The sequence below is a fragment of the Vanessa tameamea genome, chromosome 5, assembly GCF_037043105.1.
Source record: "Vanessa tameamea isolate UH-Manoa-2023 chromosome 5, ilVanTame1 primary haplotype, whole genome shotgun sequence".
Lineage (NCBI taxonomy): Eukaryota > Metazoa > Arthropoda > Insecta > Lepidoptera > Nymphalidae > Vanessa > Vanessa tameamea.
In genome coordinates this window covers 11325495-11338950 of record NC_087313.1, presented here as the reverse complement: position 1 = coordinate 11338950, position 13456 = coordinate 11325495, and the positions used below count along the sequence as shown (strand labels likewise).

General features: G+C 33.1%; 2 protein-coding genes across 5 annotated transcripts in view; one reads left to right on the top strand and one right to left on the bottom strand.

Annotated features, from left to right (window-relative positions):
* Positions 1-6951, top strand: part of LOC113392258 (aquaporin AQPAe.a-like) — a 69741-nt gene extending 62790 nt beyond the window's left edge. For all 3 annotated transcript variants that reach the window (XM_026628587.2, XM_026628590.2, XM_026628589.2), the window contains 5 exons: positions 591-734; positions 2501-2572; positions 2824-2961; positions 3430-3510; positions 6123-6951. In XM_026628587.2, coding sequence (XP_026484372.2) covers positions 591-734; positions 2501-2572; positions 2824-2961; positions 3430-3510; positions 6123-6227 — 540 coding nt within the window. In that variant the 3' untranslated portion in view covers positions 6228-6951. The remainder of the gene's footprint in view (positions 1-590; positions 735-2500; positions 2573-2823; positions 2962-3429; positions 3511-6122) is intronic.
* A 5239-nt stretch (positions 6952-12190) lies between these two features.
* The window catches only part of LOC113392255 (protein purity of essence), a 37419-nt gene continuing 36153 nt past the window's right edge, over positions 12191-13456 (bottom strand). For both annotated transcript variants that reach the window (XM_064220820.1, XM_064220821.1), the window contains 2 exons: positions 13138-13327; positions 12191-12667 (listed from right to left, as the gene is read on the bottom strand). In XM_064220820.1, the coding sequence (XP_064076890.1) occupies positions 12443-12667; positions 13138-13327 (415 nt within the window). In that variant the 3' untranslated portion in view covers positions 12191-12442. The remainder of the gene's footprint in view (positions 12668-13137; positions 13328-13456) is intronic.

Sequence of the window (13456 nt, the reverse complement as noted above, 5' to 3'; positions counted from 1 at the left end):
ATGTTGCAACAGCTTACAATATTTCGATAACAATCAAACTTGACTGCACCGTCACAGATTCAATACACGAGCAATTATATATAAGTGAACTCGTAACTGACAGGACATTTAATCGGTTCTGAGAGCTGGTTAAATGTCGATGGAGTGATTTATGACGGTTTTATATGATAACGATTAACAATTGACTCAATATTTATATTCATTATTTAAATTAAGACCTATAAAAATCTTAAACAATATGTAATTTATCAATTAAATTATATCGTATGTCTTGAACGGTTGCCTCACCGCATATTTTGATTTTGTTGCTCTGATACATATAATTAGAAATTATAGATGCATCGTATTTGCGTGTTTAGATGTTTATGACGCTTAACAATATTAATATGATATAAATCATTATTATATCGTGAACATACATTCAACATTCGGATTGCTATCCCATCGAGCTATGAAAGTCAGGGAAAGTTCTGATTGCGCACAATAATATCTCCTATACAGTATGTTTATCTTATCAGTTGGCTGAATAAATATTTTAATATATATAAGCTTGTAATATCACATCTAATTGAAACTTTCTTTTGTTTCAGGGTATAGGACATGTGTCTGGTGGGCACATTAACCCGGCGGTGACCCTCGGCCTCTTTGCAGCGGGTGACATCAAACTGTTGAAAGCGATATTCTACATCGTAGTGCAATGCCTTGGGGCGACAGCTGGAGCTGCGTTCGTTAGAGTAAGTGCAATTTAATTTAGACTCAATATTTATACTCAGAATAATAAGTTCGCACGTACATTCATCATACATACCGGCTACACATGGTTTAGATATTATGCTATTATATTTATGACATTATGACATAGCAAACACTCTAAATTTAGAAACCGTTATTATACAAACTTATATTTAATTCTACACACGAAATATATTCGTAAACATTTGTGCTTTTATGACAAAAAAATTTACATGAGCGATATTAAAAAAAATACAGCTAAAGTACTTTAAATTTACGAATCAAGATACTAGCGTTACAGTTATAAAGTTTTTATTATAATTTTTTTGAAGAAGGTAATTATGAATTTCCTTTCTGAATACAGTCAAGAGCGCTCGACATTCTAATCTCCTTCTAAAGCACCGCCGTAATCGTGTGTTAAAGTGAAAAAAGTGCTGCTTACCGTGACACTGATGGTCTCAGAATAAAGAAACATCTGCAACGGCCTTCGCTAGCTTGTCATTAACAAAAAAATCCGCGTGAGAAAAAATATACCTGATGTATTTATACTAAGATGGACTTAAGCCGATCTATTTTTTTTCCTTTACAATATTACGATTAATCAAATTTATAATAACAGAATTAATTTAATACAAATTAATTGATTGAAAAGTAATTGGTATGACAGACGAAATTTCAATTCAGTTGTAGCTTTTAGACGGCTTAAGTATTTATACACAGTATTTATAGTCTTTTTTTTTTGGCGACTAGCGTAAGAGATTTGCGTTGTTTAATAGTAAATTCAAATATTTGTAACATAACTATTCCAACTCTTTTCGGTCGCGTTGGTTTCGTTGTCCCATCGGACGATTACTGTCAGAATATATAGGGAACTTGTATTTTCGCACAGATTTGGGCAATTTTTAAATCGGGATTTTCTAGACTCCCTTGAGAATAGCCAATGTGGCCGGAATCGGTTAGAAATACATAATTAACATCAAGACTTGAAACAAAATCTAATATCAATATACCTACAGCAATAGTTTACTCTATATATTATACTCGTAAACAGGCAAAGATAAAACATTTCAATACCTTTTTCTCCTCTGCTTGTTAAACTATAACAATAACTTTAGTCATTTCAATAAACAATTGAATATAAGAGTACACAAAGAATGTGTTTAACATTCATGTAGCATGATTTCCTCAAGTTTATAAGTTACGACCAACGCGAACACTTTACTATACAAATATAAAACCAATGATAAAAAAAATGATGGACAGCAAGCAATTAAGACGATATTAACACGATCTTTATTCAGATCGATTACACAGCTTTAATTGCGACGAATTTTATAATTATCCGAAAAGAAAACCGTACTGATATACGTATTAATAATAAATGCTTGTAAATGTAATGTTTGAATACATTTAATTATTTAACTGTTTTGAACTGTTTCATTAATTATTGTCAAGATGCAATTAATATTTGCAATATCATCGTGGCCCGACCTCGCGTCAATGTTTAAGATGCGACATTTTACTCGCAAAGAGCAAGTAAAGACCATCAACTTAATAGATCACGATTCGTATTAAATATAATTTATCTCATTTATTACGAAGAATTAACTTATACTCAAATTAACCGTGTACAATACGCTTAGGCGATGCATGCATGTACACACATATAAAAATACTAGATGTAGCACAATGATATAACGACGAACTAAATAAAAATTAATAAAATATAAATCAATTACTATAGTATGTTTTATTTTCTTTGTCACAGCTGGCTATTCCAGAAGATAGAGTTCTGTCTTTCGGAATGACTCTACCCGGAGCGAATGTCACTGACGCCCAGGTAATATAAATTATGTATAAAATTAAACTTGTATTTGATATTTTCTGTAGGAAAAACAAAATCTTTATGACCGTGGATTTTATGAAGATATATAAGCTTATTTTAAATTAAGGTCAAACTAAAGTAATAACTGACGTTTCGAAACATGAAAATGTTAAAAAAATACAAAACTATTATACCAAATATATTTTCTATATTGTATATATTTCTGTTTAGACCATCTTATGCCTTACTTATTTTTTTGTGTCCAGGCTCTACTTATAGAAGCACTGATTACCTTCGTACTGGTGCTTGTGGTTCACGGCGTGTGCGATGCGCGCCGCAACGACCTCAAAGGATCTGCGCCTCTAGCTATTGGACTCAGCATCACGGCCTGCCACGCTGCTTGCGTGAGTTCATAGTACATTATCTTATTAAGCGAAGTTGCGGGTTAATTTATAGTTAAATGTAATTAATCTTTAAATTGTAAAAGATCTGATTACATCACAGCTCAGATACAGATAACTTGTTTTAGTTAGTGTTCTGCTTATGCCTAGATTTATATACCTTTTTACACATATAAGCGGACAACCAAATGGTCGACATGATGGTAAATGGTCACCGCACCGGTGCCGTATGAAATTGTAACCGTTTCTTACATAAACAATACGTCATCAATCTTGCTAATTGAGATGTTATGTTACAGTCCCTTGTGCCTGTAGTTACACTGACTCGCTCAATCTTCAAAACGGACACTATTGCTGCTTGGCGGTAAAATATATAATTGAGTGGGTGGTACTTACAGAGTCCAACTTCCTCAAAGCCCTACTACCAAGTAAGGGTTCATAGTTTATACTAATATGTGTTTTATTCAACAGATACCTTTCTCCGGCTCTAGCATGAACCCAGCGCGTTCATTCGGCCCCGCCCTCGTCATGGGCAACTGGACTTCTCACTGGGTATGTCAATGTTTTTACACAAAGATATTGTATTTTGATACAAAAATATCTTCTGATATCTATCTATGTATATATGTCATTGATACATACATTTGAATATGATTGACGTCCGAATAAACTGTATTGGGCTGAATGCAAATTAGCCGCAGGCTATTTTTAGAATACACTCACAAACACAATAGTTTTCAATTTGAATAACTGATTACGATAACACTGAAAGTATGATGTTGTTGTAAACAATTTGTGTTATTATTAAACTAATCATTGGCTTCAGCTGTCCGAATGAATACTTATTGTGTCTGTAAGTGTCAGCCTCGATAGTCTGTTAGCCTGCCAATCATTGCCATTATTAATAATGCAATTATTGAAGGCTTTTAGAATACTTAACAACGACTAAACTATGACGAGACTGACAGAACATTTATAGGCTTTCATTCAATTAAATGAAAAAAAAAACAATGACATAGATTAACGATAATAACGTAAAACGTAACGTAAAATAATGAAAGTAACGTAAAACGTAACGTAAAGTGAAGACACTTACGAAGAAGTTAGTTTTAAAAGGAAACGTATAAGCTTATAGAACTGCGATTACTGCGCTTGTTAAGCCTTTCACTCGTTTCCGTTTATATTTATGTAAGTAGTAAAGAAAGCGCAGTTAACCGTTGATCTTAATAAATTAATCTGTATTCCCGACACAGTTATCAGTTGCTTAGTTTAAAACAAGTTTTTTACCCAATTTAAGACATAAAAAGGTTTTATCGTGAAATTTTATCTTTTTTATGATGGATCCATTTAGTATACGTGTAATTAGGGATTATTACGACGGGTTCTTATTTTAAATATATTGAAGGGAGAATTTGATTTAGTTTCGCGTTCCATATTTTTGGAGCTCTAATTTAATTTGACGTGGCGATATTCATTTTGAATAAAATCGTTAAAAACATATGCGCATCGCCTGCATCACACGCGTCAATGTTTACACACGTCATATCTGATATTAAAGTTGGTATGATATGAAAGCCCAGTTGCATCGCGAGACGTCTAGCTAATCCTGTTACTGACCATCACTTTCACTGCATCACGTGAAACAAACGACCACATTATGTAGATATCTATGTACAAACCGTGTTTCCGATTTAACACACGTGACATCATAAAACATCTTATATAATGTGTAATCTCCTTACCTTTCTCCGGTAGAATATTCCGGGTTCTAATAAATAATTAGCTTCGATTTAATTATTAACTAACTACCAGGTGTATGGTGGCCATAATCTCACACCTTGTGCTATAAAATCGAAACATTTGTAATGATATTTAATAGAATTAATACTATATATTTGGTATAATGCGTTCATAAAATTGTAGAAACGAAATATTTTATAAAATAATTTGTCAATAACTTTAATGGGGCGCATATCGAATCATGTCTTCTTAACTTTTATTTATAGTCTACGATTAAAAGATGCTTTTAGAACCACTTATATTTATATCACGGATTAATAAGTACTTGAAACTGCTAATCAAATATTCAGAAAATAAATACCTAATAACTAGTGTAGTATTTGTGAATAAATATTCCATACACATGAATATTATTAATATAATATAAGACTTTAAAAATTAGACAATTTAAAATATACATTGCAATTAAAAATATTTGCGGTTTTGATTATACATATATATTAATAATAATAATTAAATAGATAAATATATTCAATTTCATTAGTCACCATGATATTTCAAGAAAATAATTACCCATAAAAAATATAAAACAGTATACCATTGTTGGACAAAGACCTGCTCTCCTGTAATCATATGGCAGTGTAAAATTTAAATACCGCCATGACAGTGTAAATTAGTGCAAGGTCAGGAGTTTTCCACAAAATAAATATTATATAAAGCGTTAGATGTTAACAAATATATTGAAAGATGTGTGTTAGTTTATCCCATTAAGATTAGTTTGTTAGCAAATAATTTGTTAAGGTCAAATTTGTTAGCGTCCATGTATGTTACGAATAATTGTCCACGGAAATTAAATATTTAACGTTGCTCTATAAAATCGATGACACACACTTAAGTTTTTTTATTTATTCATTAGAATAGGTTTTCTTCTTAATACTTTTTGACGTAAGTAAATGATAAAGAGATCACTCTGTAACATTAACTTATCTCTGTTTCTGTTAACGAATTTCGTTTCCTATATATCGCTAAATATTAATATATTTTAGTCAGTCAGACATTTAATGGATTTCAATATATATATTTTTTATGATATCGGTAGGCGGACGAGCAAATACGTCACCTGATGGTAAGTGGTCACTACCGCCCATAGACAATGGCGCTGTAAAAAATATTAACCATTCCTTACATCACCAATGCGCCACCAACCTCGGGAACTAAGATGTTATGTTCCTTGTGCCTGTAGTTACATTGGCTCACTCATCCTTCAATCCGGAACACAACAATACTGAGTACTGCTGTTTGGCGGTAGAATATCTGATGAGGGGGTGGTACCTACCCAGACGGGCTTGCACAAAGCCCTACCACCAAGTGAACATACGGACATTTAGTTTTATGTATATTTATAACCTTTTTTTTTGTTTTAGGTATATTGGGTGGGTCCGATTGTCGGAGGTGTAATCGCAGGCTTCCTTTACAAGTACGTGCTACGTATCGGCAAGACAGGTGACAGCGGTTCATACGATTTATAAGTTACATGCGCCCGCGCATCAACACCATGTGCCTTAGCTATCTCTCGCGTAACAAATGCACTATTGTAGCGAAATTTTTCATATAATTTATTGTATTCAAATAAATTATCAATAACTAGAAAGATCTGATTATGCTACAATCATTATAAAAACACACAATATCAATTTATTTATATAAACTTTTGATATTATTTGGCGAATTTATGCGAGAGGTTTCTACTTTATAAGCTCATTAATAGAAACTTTTTGAATACACTGTTATATATAATCATAGTATCAAGTTATGTTTTATTGATGAGCTTATATTTTCTTTGTTTTCTATATTATTAATAATTCCAAAGTCAATTTTGAAACGAAATGTCGAAATTTATAATTATTTTTTAATGGTGAATATTTTGGTGCAAGTACAAAGGAAATATTGTTTAACGATTTTGCTTAAACAATTTAATACATATTCCTAATTATATTTAGCTCCTTTTATTCTCCATTAATACAAATACCATACAAAGACTCCAACGGTCGTATATAAGATAAATTATATTATTTAGATTTATTTAAGATAGGGATTACAAAAGTATTAAGTTTATTTATGTGAATATTTAAGTTAAGGATAATACAATGTGTTTGTATTCGAACGTCTGTGGTTTGCAACGTGAGGACAATATGTCGTATGTCAGACATCACTCACTAAATGTTATTTGCGAAATATATACTATTCCTAAAATGTATTTTCATTTTCTTTCCTAAATCCTTTGTATTGTGTAATTTATATTATTTATTACGATAGAATTGAGATTACTTAACATGATGATACAAATTAGAAAAAGGGTAACAATGTTTAGTCTACATTTTATTCTTTTAGTCCATTGAAATGTTACATTTTTAAGATCACTACCTTGAAGGAAAACCTACCTTGAAAAAAAAAGATATAAAGCAAAAGAGAAAATTATTGAGCACTTTTTTGCTTATAACTTATCTATTTTTGATTTAACGATGAAAAGTAATATAAATATAATTGTAGACAAAGCAATTTGCTATCAATATTGTTTTTACAAATGTTCTGTAAGATCAGTAGTTACAGAGATATAGTGAAATGGCGTTTACACCCCTTTTTCTAAGATGGCGGCCGCGGGACACGGGTTGCAACCCCACAAACTTGGGGTTAAGCTTCTACTGACACCCCCTTACAATATGACACATCCCTAAAATAAAATTTCGTCCTCTGAGAAACGCTAAGTCAAATGTAACATTTCAATGGATTATTTCTATGTTCATGGTTAAGTGTCAGGCCGATTTGAATAATGTTGGCTTTTATTGAGACTGCGCAGAAAATATATACCTAGTTCGCAAGTGTAAATACAGGTGTACTCTACTCCTTCTCATAATCAGATGGACTCAGCAAGACTTTACAAGTTACAACTTTCGAACGTGTCAACATGAAAACTCAATAATTTTTTATTGGCTAGATGTTTGAACGTCAGACATCGGGTTCTAGAAGCTTATAAGCTAGCCATTAGACTAAGGAGGCGATCATATATCATACTTATGAAGAGATAAGTTTTCGTTGTCGAGGATGTTTCGTTTGTACTCTAATCTAATTGATAAGGAACATTCCGATTATGATAGTTTATAGTTTCAGAATTACGTATTTATTTTTTAATATTGTATACTTTTTTAAAATGCTATTTCAACTTGAAATTTTCAAGTATAGGATGCTATAGATATTATGTCAATGTATTTGAAATAAAAAAAATATATCGGTTCATGCTTTTTAAGTTGACGTTGCAAAAATTAAATGGCAAATTACTATATAAAAAAAATAACAATCATTTATTCGAATTCAAACAATTTGCCTAGGGAATTTTGCCCCGTCAGAAACTTTGTCACGATAAGCTAGCCGTTTTAAATTACCATTATCCGATCTATGATAAGATCCTTTGAGTAAAAAATGGCTAGAGGCATAAGTCGTGATGATGGGAAAATGTCTGATGAACTAATACTGTTTACCTGGGAACAGGAACGACCTGGGTTCAATCGTGTAACGCAACATGCGTTGACACACTTACCCCATTATCAGTCAGGGACAATATCAAGGGCAGAGAGCGATGCAGTTTGGAATGCTGAAGAAAAACGACGTTGAAAATATCGTCACTATTTATAAGACTTGTACTATAAAGCTTGTAGTAATGAGAAATATTGTGAGAAGAAAATCTAATCTATTGACAACCCTGCCAGCACTGAGGACGTGACTGGATCATTTTTACGCCAGATAATCGAATTTGCGATTAACCCCTATCATACTTCCCACCATTATAAGATGATTTGTACAGTAGATAGTTTTAAAGTTGATTTGTTGATATTCATTGCCCTCAATGCAAATGTTACATAAACAAATTTATATTTTACCATCTCTAAATCTTAAGAAAAATTAACTACTGAGTAACTACTGAATTTCTTGTCGGTTCTATTTGGAAGAATCTACTTTCCGAACCGGTGGTACATTTAACACTGACAACATGACGATTCAAAAATGCTTTTTTGAGCCTAGTTGAATAAAAAATATTTAGATTTAAGTTTAAAATAAAAAGTCATAGCTACATATTCCAACGAATAATGCAATGTACGGTATAACATTCAACCCACATAATATTAACCTAAATATTTAAGTCCATAATTAATGCTAGTCTCATTTACAAGTGTAATCGTGTTTGATTGCATTAGGTTCAATGAACTGTCTCTATTATTTTGTGTCAATGTAGACTACAGTCCGTACTCCGTAGTCTGTACGCAACTGCCTACTATTGTATTAAACTATTTCTCAAAGTTCACTCATGTAATGTTCTCGGCATTTAATTTAATCTGATATCCTAGGAACGTATGGGTATAAACAATTATTATTATCAAGAATGTATTCTGAAATCATTAAATATGTCCGTTTATCTGCTCGCTATGATATTTTATTGCAACATTTCTGATGGAACCTATTATTGATTATGCTAGTAATTTTTTTACATAGTTTTATGAGAAACTGCGAAATTTTCCAATAAACCATATTTAAATATACGACTGAGCGCTTTCTTGTGAAATAGATATGAAACTTTAAGTTTGGAAACCTACACAAGATAAGTTTATGAATAATAATAGTATTCACAATATTAATTGTTATTAGTTAAAATCAAAGAACATACGAATATATATTTTAAAATTCCTACTACGGGTTAGACTAATACGGACACAATAAAATAGGCAACTTAACAAGGAAAGTAGAGAGTATCTTGGTTACTTATAATTCTAGAAATATTTAGGGTTTCTGACTTAGAAAATAAATATGTTGATTATTTTTCAAATAAATGTATTTTGAAAAAAAAGTATTTAAATCTGAAATTGGCAATAGGGCAGTGCTAGCTGGGTTGAGATGTTTATTTAAACTTATGAATGTAATAATATGGATTAATTGTATAATAAATTTCAATAATAAATACATTGTAATGCAAAAATTTTTCTAAAACAATATCAGACGTGGGCGAGTTTAGCGAGTAGGTTGTATGCATGCAAGGTCGCTGCATGTTTTATTTTTTTTAGCATACTCGTGTTGATACGCATGATGTTGAAATATATAAATTATTAATTCTGCACATACGTTATGTTGTATTAAATTTCGTTTACTTATATAAATAAAAAATGGATGTGGTTGTTTGACCGCTATGTTATCTTAAGCTATTAATCCGAATGTAATGAAACTTTTGATTATAAATATGTATGTCGGCGAAGTCACTGACCCAAAGCTTAAAAGATTTTTGTAGTCTGTATTTTTCCCTTCATGTAAACTTTTTATGTAGACCCTTATTCAACTCGTGCAGCGCCGGGACGGGCAGTTAGTGTTTAATAAAAGTCAAGCGCTAATAAATCAAAATGCCTTAATGTCAGAATATAACTTCATTATCAAGAACTAGTATCAAACACAATTACCTAGACCTAATTCATTTTATTTAATATAAGAATAGCTATCGGGTATTATCTCTCATCACGACGTCTCACAATCTTCACTGGATATATTGTGCAAGAGTCGTGAGTCCCGCGCTCTAATCACCCGTGACATATCACTCGCGCCTGCGCAATACCGATCCTATTAAAAATGTGTCGTTCTCATGTCAAGGTCAGTTTCCTCGGCGAGTATTGTCTTCGCCAAGCATAGTGGGATGTCGATTGTAATGTTCTTCTTACATATTAAAAGAGTAATTCAAGGTTAAGATGTCTTCCAAATACAGAGCCGTGAAGTGACACTTGTATTTGAGAAGTAATTCTATGATAGAATTAAGACAAACAATCTTTTAAAAGGTTTTTTAATACTCACACTTTTATTAACTAGTTAGTTAACAATTAATATATTAGTTAATATTGTTGTCAAAATCAAAAGCCAATTTATTCGAGTAGGCTATTACAAGCACCTTTGAATCGTTATTTTATAAAATTGTATTAAACGAAAGGCTAACACCAATTCGGAATTTAGATTCTACCGAAAGGAACCACCAAGAAACTCAGTAGTTACTCTTATGACTTATCCAACATTTGAAATACAAAGTTAATCCTGCCTGAAAGTCAACAAGCATTAGCTGCAAGCTTTTTTATCAACAATACGATCTGGTGTTAAATTATATGCCTAATTTATTAATATTTTTTAAGAAGCGGTTCGAATTTATGAATCGGCAAAGTTAAAAATGTCTGCAAAATTTTAGTATCGAAGCTATTACCTTGCCCCAAGAAGTTGTTATTGACTTTGCGGAGTCGGAAACTTGGCGTTATAAGCTTATCCTTTCTTCTCGTGTTCATATACATATGTATTAACAAAAGAAGTAAGGATAAGCTCTTTACAGTGATTATCATTGATTCTATCAATGTGTTCTGAATAAAAATAGCACTATCGTAAATATAGTATGACGTATACAGTTGCGTCATAGTATATTTACATTACATTACATTAACTGCCTGTACTGCTGGGCTAAGGCCTCCTCTCCCTTTGAGGAGAAGGTTTGGAGCATATTCCACCACACTGCTCCAATGCGGGTATAGTATATTTATTTAAAGAAGTATTCCTACTTTCTTAAAACATCCCGAAGGGTGTCTCTAGCTACAATATATCGTATTTGAACATGTACAAAAACAACAAAAGATATATCGTAAGCATTATGAAGTCATTTAGTTTAATTAAAAGTTACTTAAAAATAAAATAAAAATATAGAACATTATGTACTAATTTCTGCCAGCAGCTTCGTCCGCCTGTGTGAGCATCGAAATCGCGCATAAAACTTGTGTGTAATATTTTATGAAGGTCGGGTGAGTAGGTAAGAAATTAAAGCGTAAGCAAATAAACAAACTCACTTTCACATTTATAATATTAGTGAGCATTTCTGATTTTCAATGGTCACGTGTAAATTAACGTTTTAATATAACTCAAGCTAGTACAAATTAACTTACATATTACCTATATATTTTTTACACAATATATACGTATCACTAATAATATTTACGAACATTATGTTTCTTCGCCGGCGGTTTTTCCGAACCGATACGATTTGGGAACCTTCAAGAGCCTACATATTTCTTATATTATTTTCTCTATTTTTTAAAGGCCGGCAACACACACGGTTTTTGTGCCATGGGCGGTGGTAGTCACTTTCTATCAGGTGAGCCTCCTGTTCGTTTGCCACCTATCATAAAAAAATGTAGTTAATTTTGGACAATACATAATTCCGTGCATCATAACACAGCCATCAAACTAAATAAAAAAACTAAACGAATCCGTCACGATTGGAGAGGTCTCCGGCGCAGGCCCAACTGCTTTACGTCTTTCGTGAGAAACGAGAGTAAAACACTCGTCAATACCTTTTTCCACCCAACTTGTAATTAGTTATATTTCTTTCCTTTTATATAATGACGCTGTGTTAAATATGAATAAAACAACATTATAGAAGCGAAAAACTATTTATTTATTGAAGCCAAACAAGCAAATACATTTCAAGCGCCAGAATCGTGATAAACAGGAATATATGGGTTAATATACGAAAAGTGATTACTAAAATTTAATATGCGGATACTGTTATAAGTCAAAAGTCCAACGATTGTCTACGTGTTTCACGTGTTAAATTCGGCGCCGTCTATGTTCAACAGGCCATGCACCCGTTGTAGCTGAGGCAGTAGGGCGCGAAAGGCCTTCCTCAAGGTTGCTCGTCCAGCAGCGCCCGCAGGAAGGCGTCTGGGTCGGGGATGTCCTCCAGCAGGCCGGCCGCGTCGCAGAACTCCGCGAACGAGTCGCACGGCAGCAGCTCGTCCGTCAGCGTCGTCACCACGCGCTCCGCCGCCTTGGCGTTCGCCTCGTCGTTGTGCCGGATGTACTCGGCCAGCTTTATCGGCCACTGCTCCACTGTCGTCGCGTTCACGTTCTACGGTTATATAATTCGGTTAATAATTTAGTAATATTAAAAAAATTGAAAAACATATGAAAGTTAAATGTGTCGATTCCGTTATCAAAAATATTTAAGCTACATTTATAAATTGAATAAGTAAACTAAGGTCCTATTAAGAGCTAAAAATGTTATACTAATATTATCACTTTACAATTACTCTTACTGGTCTTTAGGTTTTAAATATGAGTAAGTTAAAACTTTACGTAAATATGGTAAATGTTATCGTCAAAGTTGACTGTTAAAACTAGTGTACTAGTGTACTATGACTAGTAAAATTATTTAGTACGTGACTGATATTAGCGTTATTTGAAATACATTTATTTATGTTTTTAAAATATTAGCAAACTATTAGACCGCCTCCTGTAGTGGAGGGAGGAGAGCAAGAAAAAGATAAGGAATATAAGAGTAAACAAGTTGTCACTGATGCTGTTTGTTAGTCCACTGACCTTGAACATGACGTTGTAGAGCTGGTCTACGAGCGCGACGAACACGACGTAGGGCTTGTACTCGGGCCACGTGCAGGGCGCGCGCTGCTCGGGCGTCAGCGCGCGCACGGCCGGCCCGCCGCGCGTCACGTCGCGCACGTGGCCCAGCAGCAGCATGCGCTTGATCATGTCCAGGCGCATCGCGCGCCATCTGAGTGACACGGGAGTCGGGGCTCACTTAGAACAGGCTCTGATATACTTTACTTTGTATTCGATTTAATAGTGATACTTCACACGTATGTAAAATTAAGTTTCGTGTTAAATCGAGACAAGCTCAACT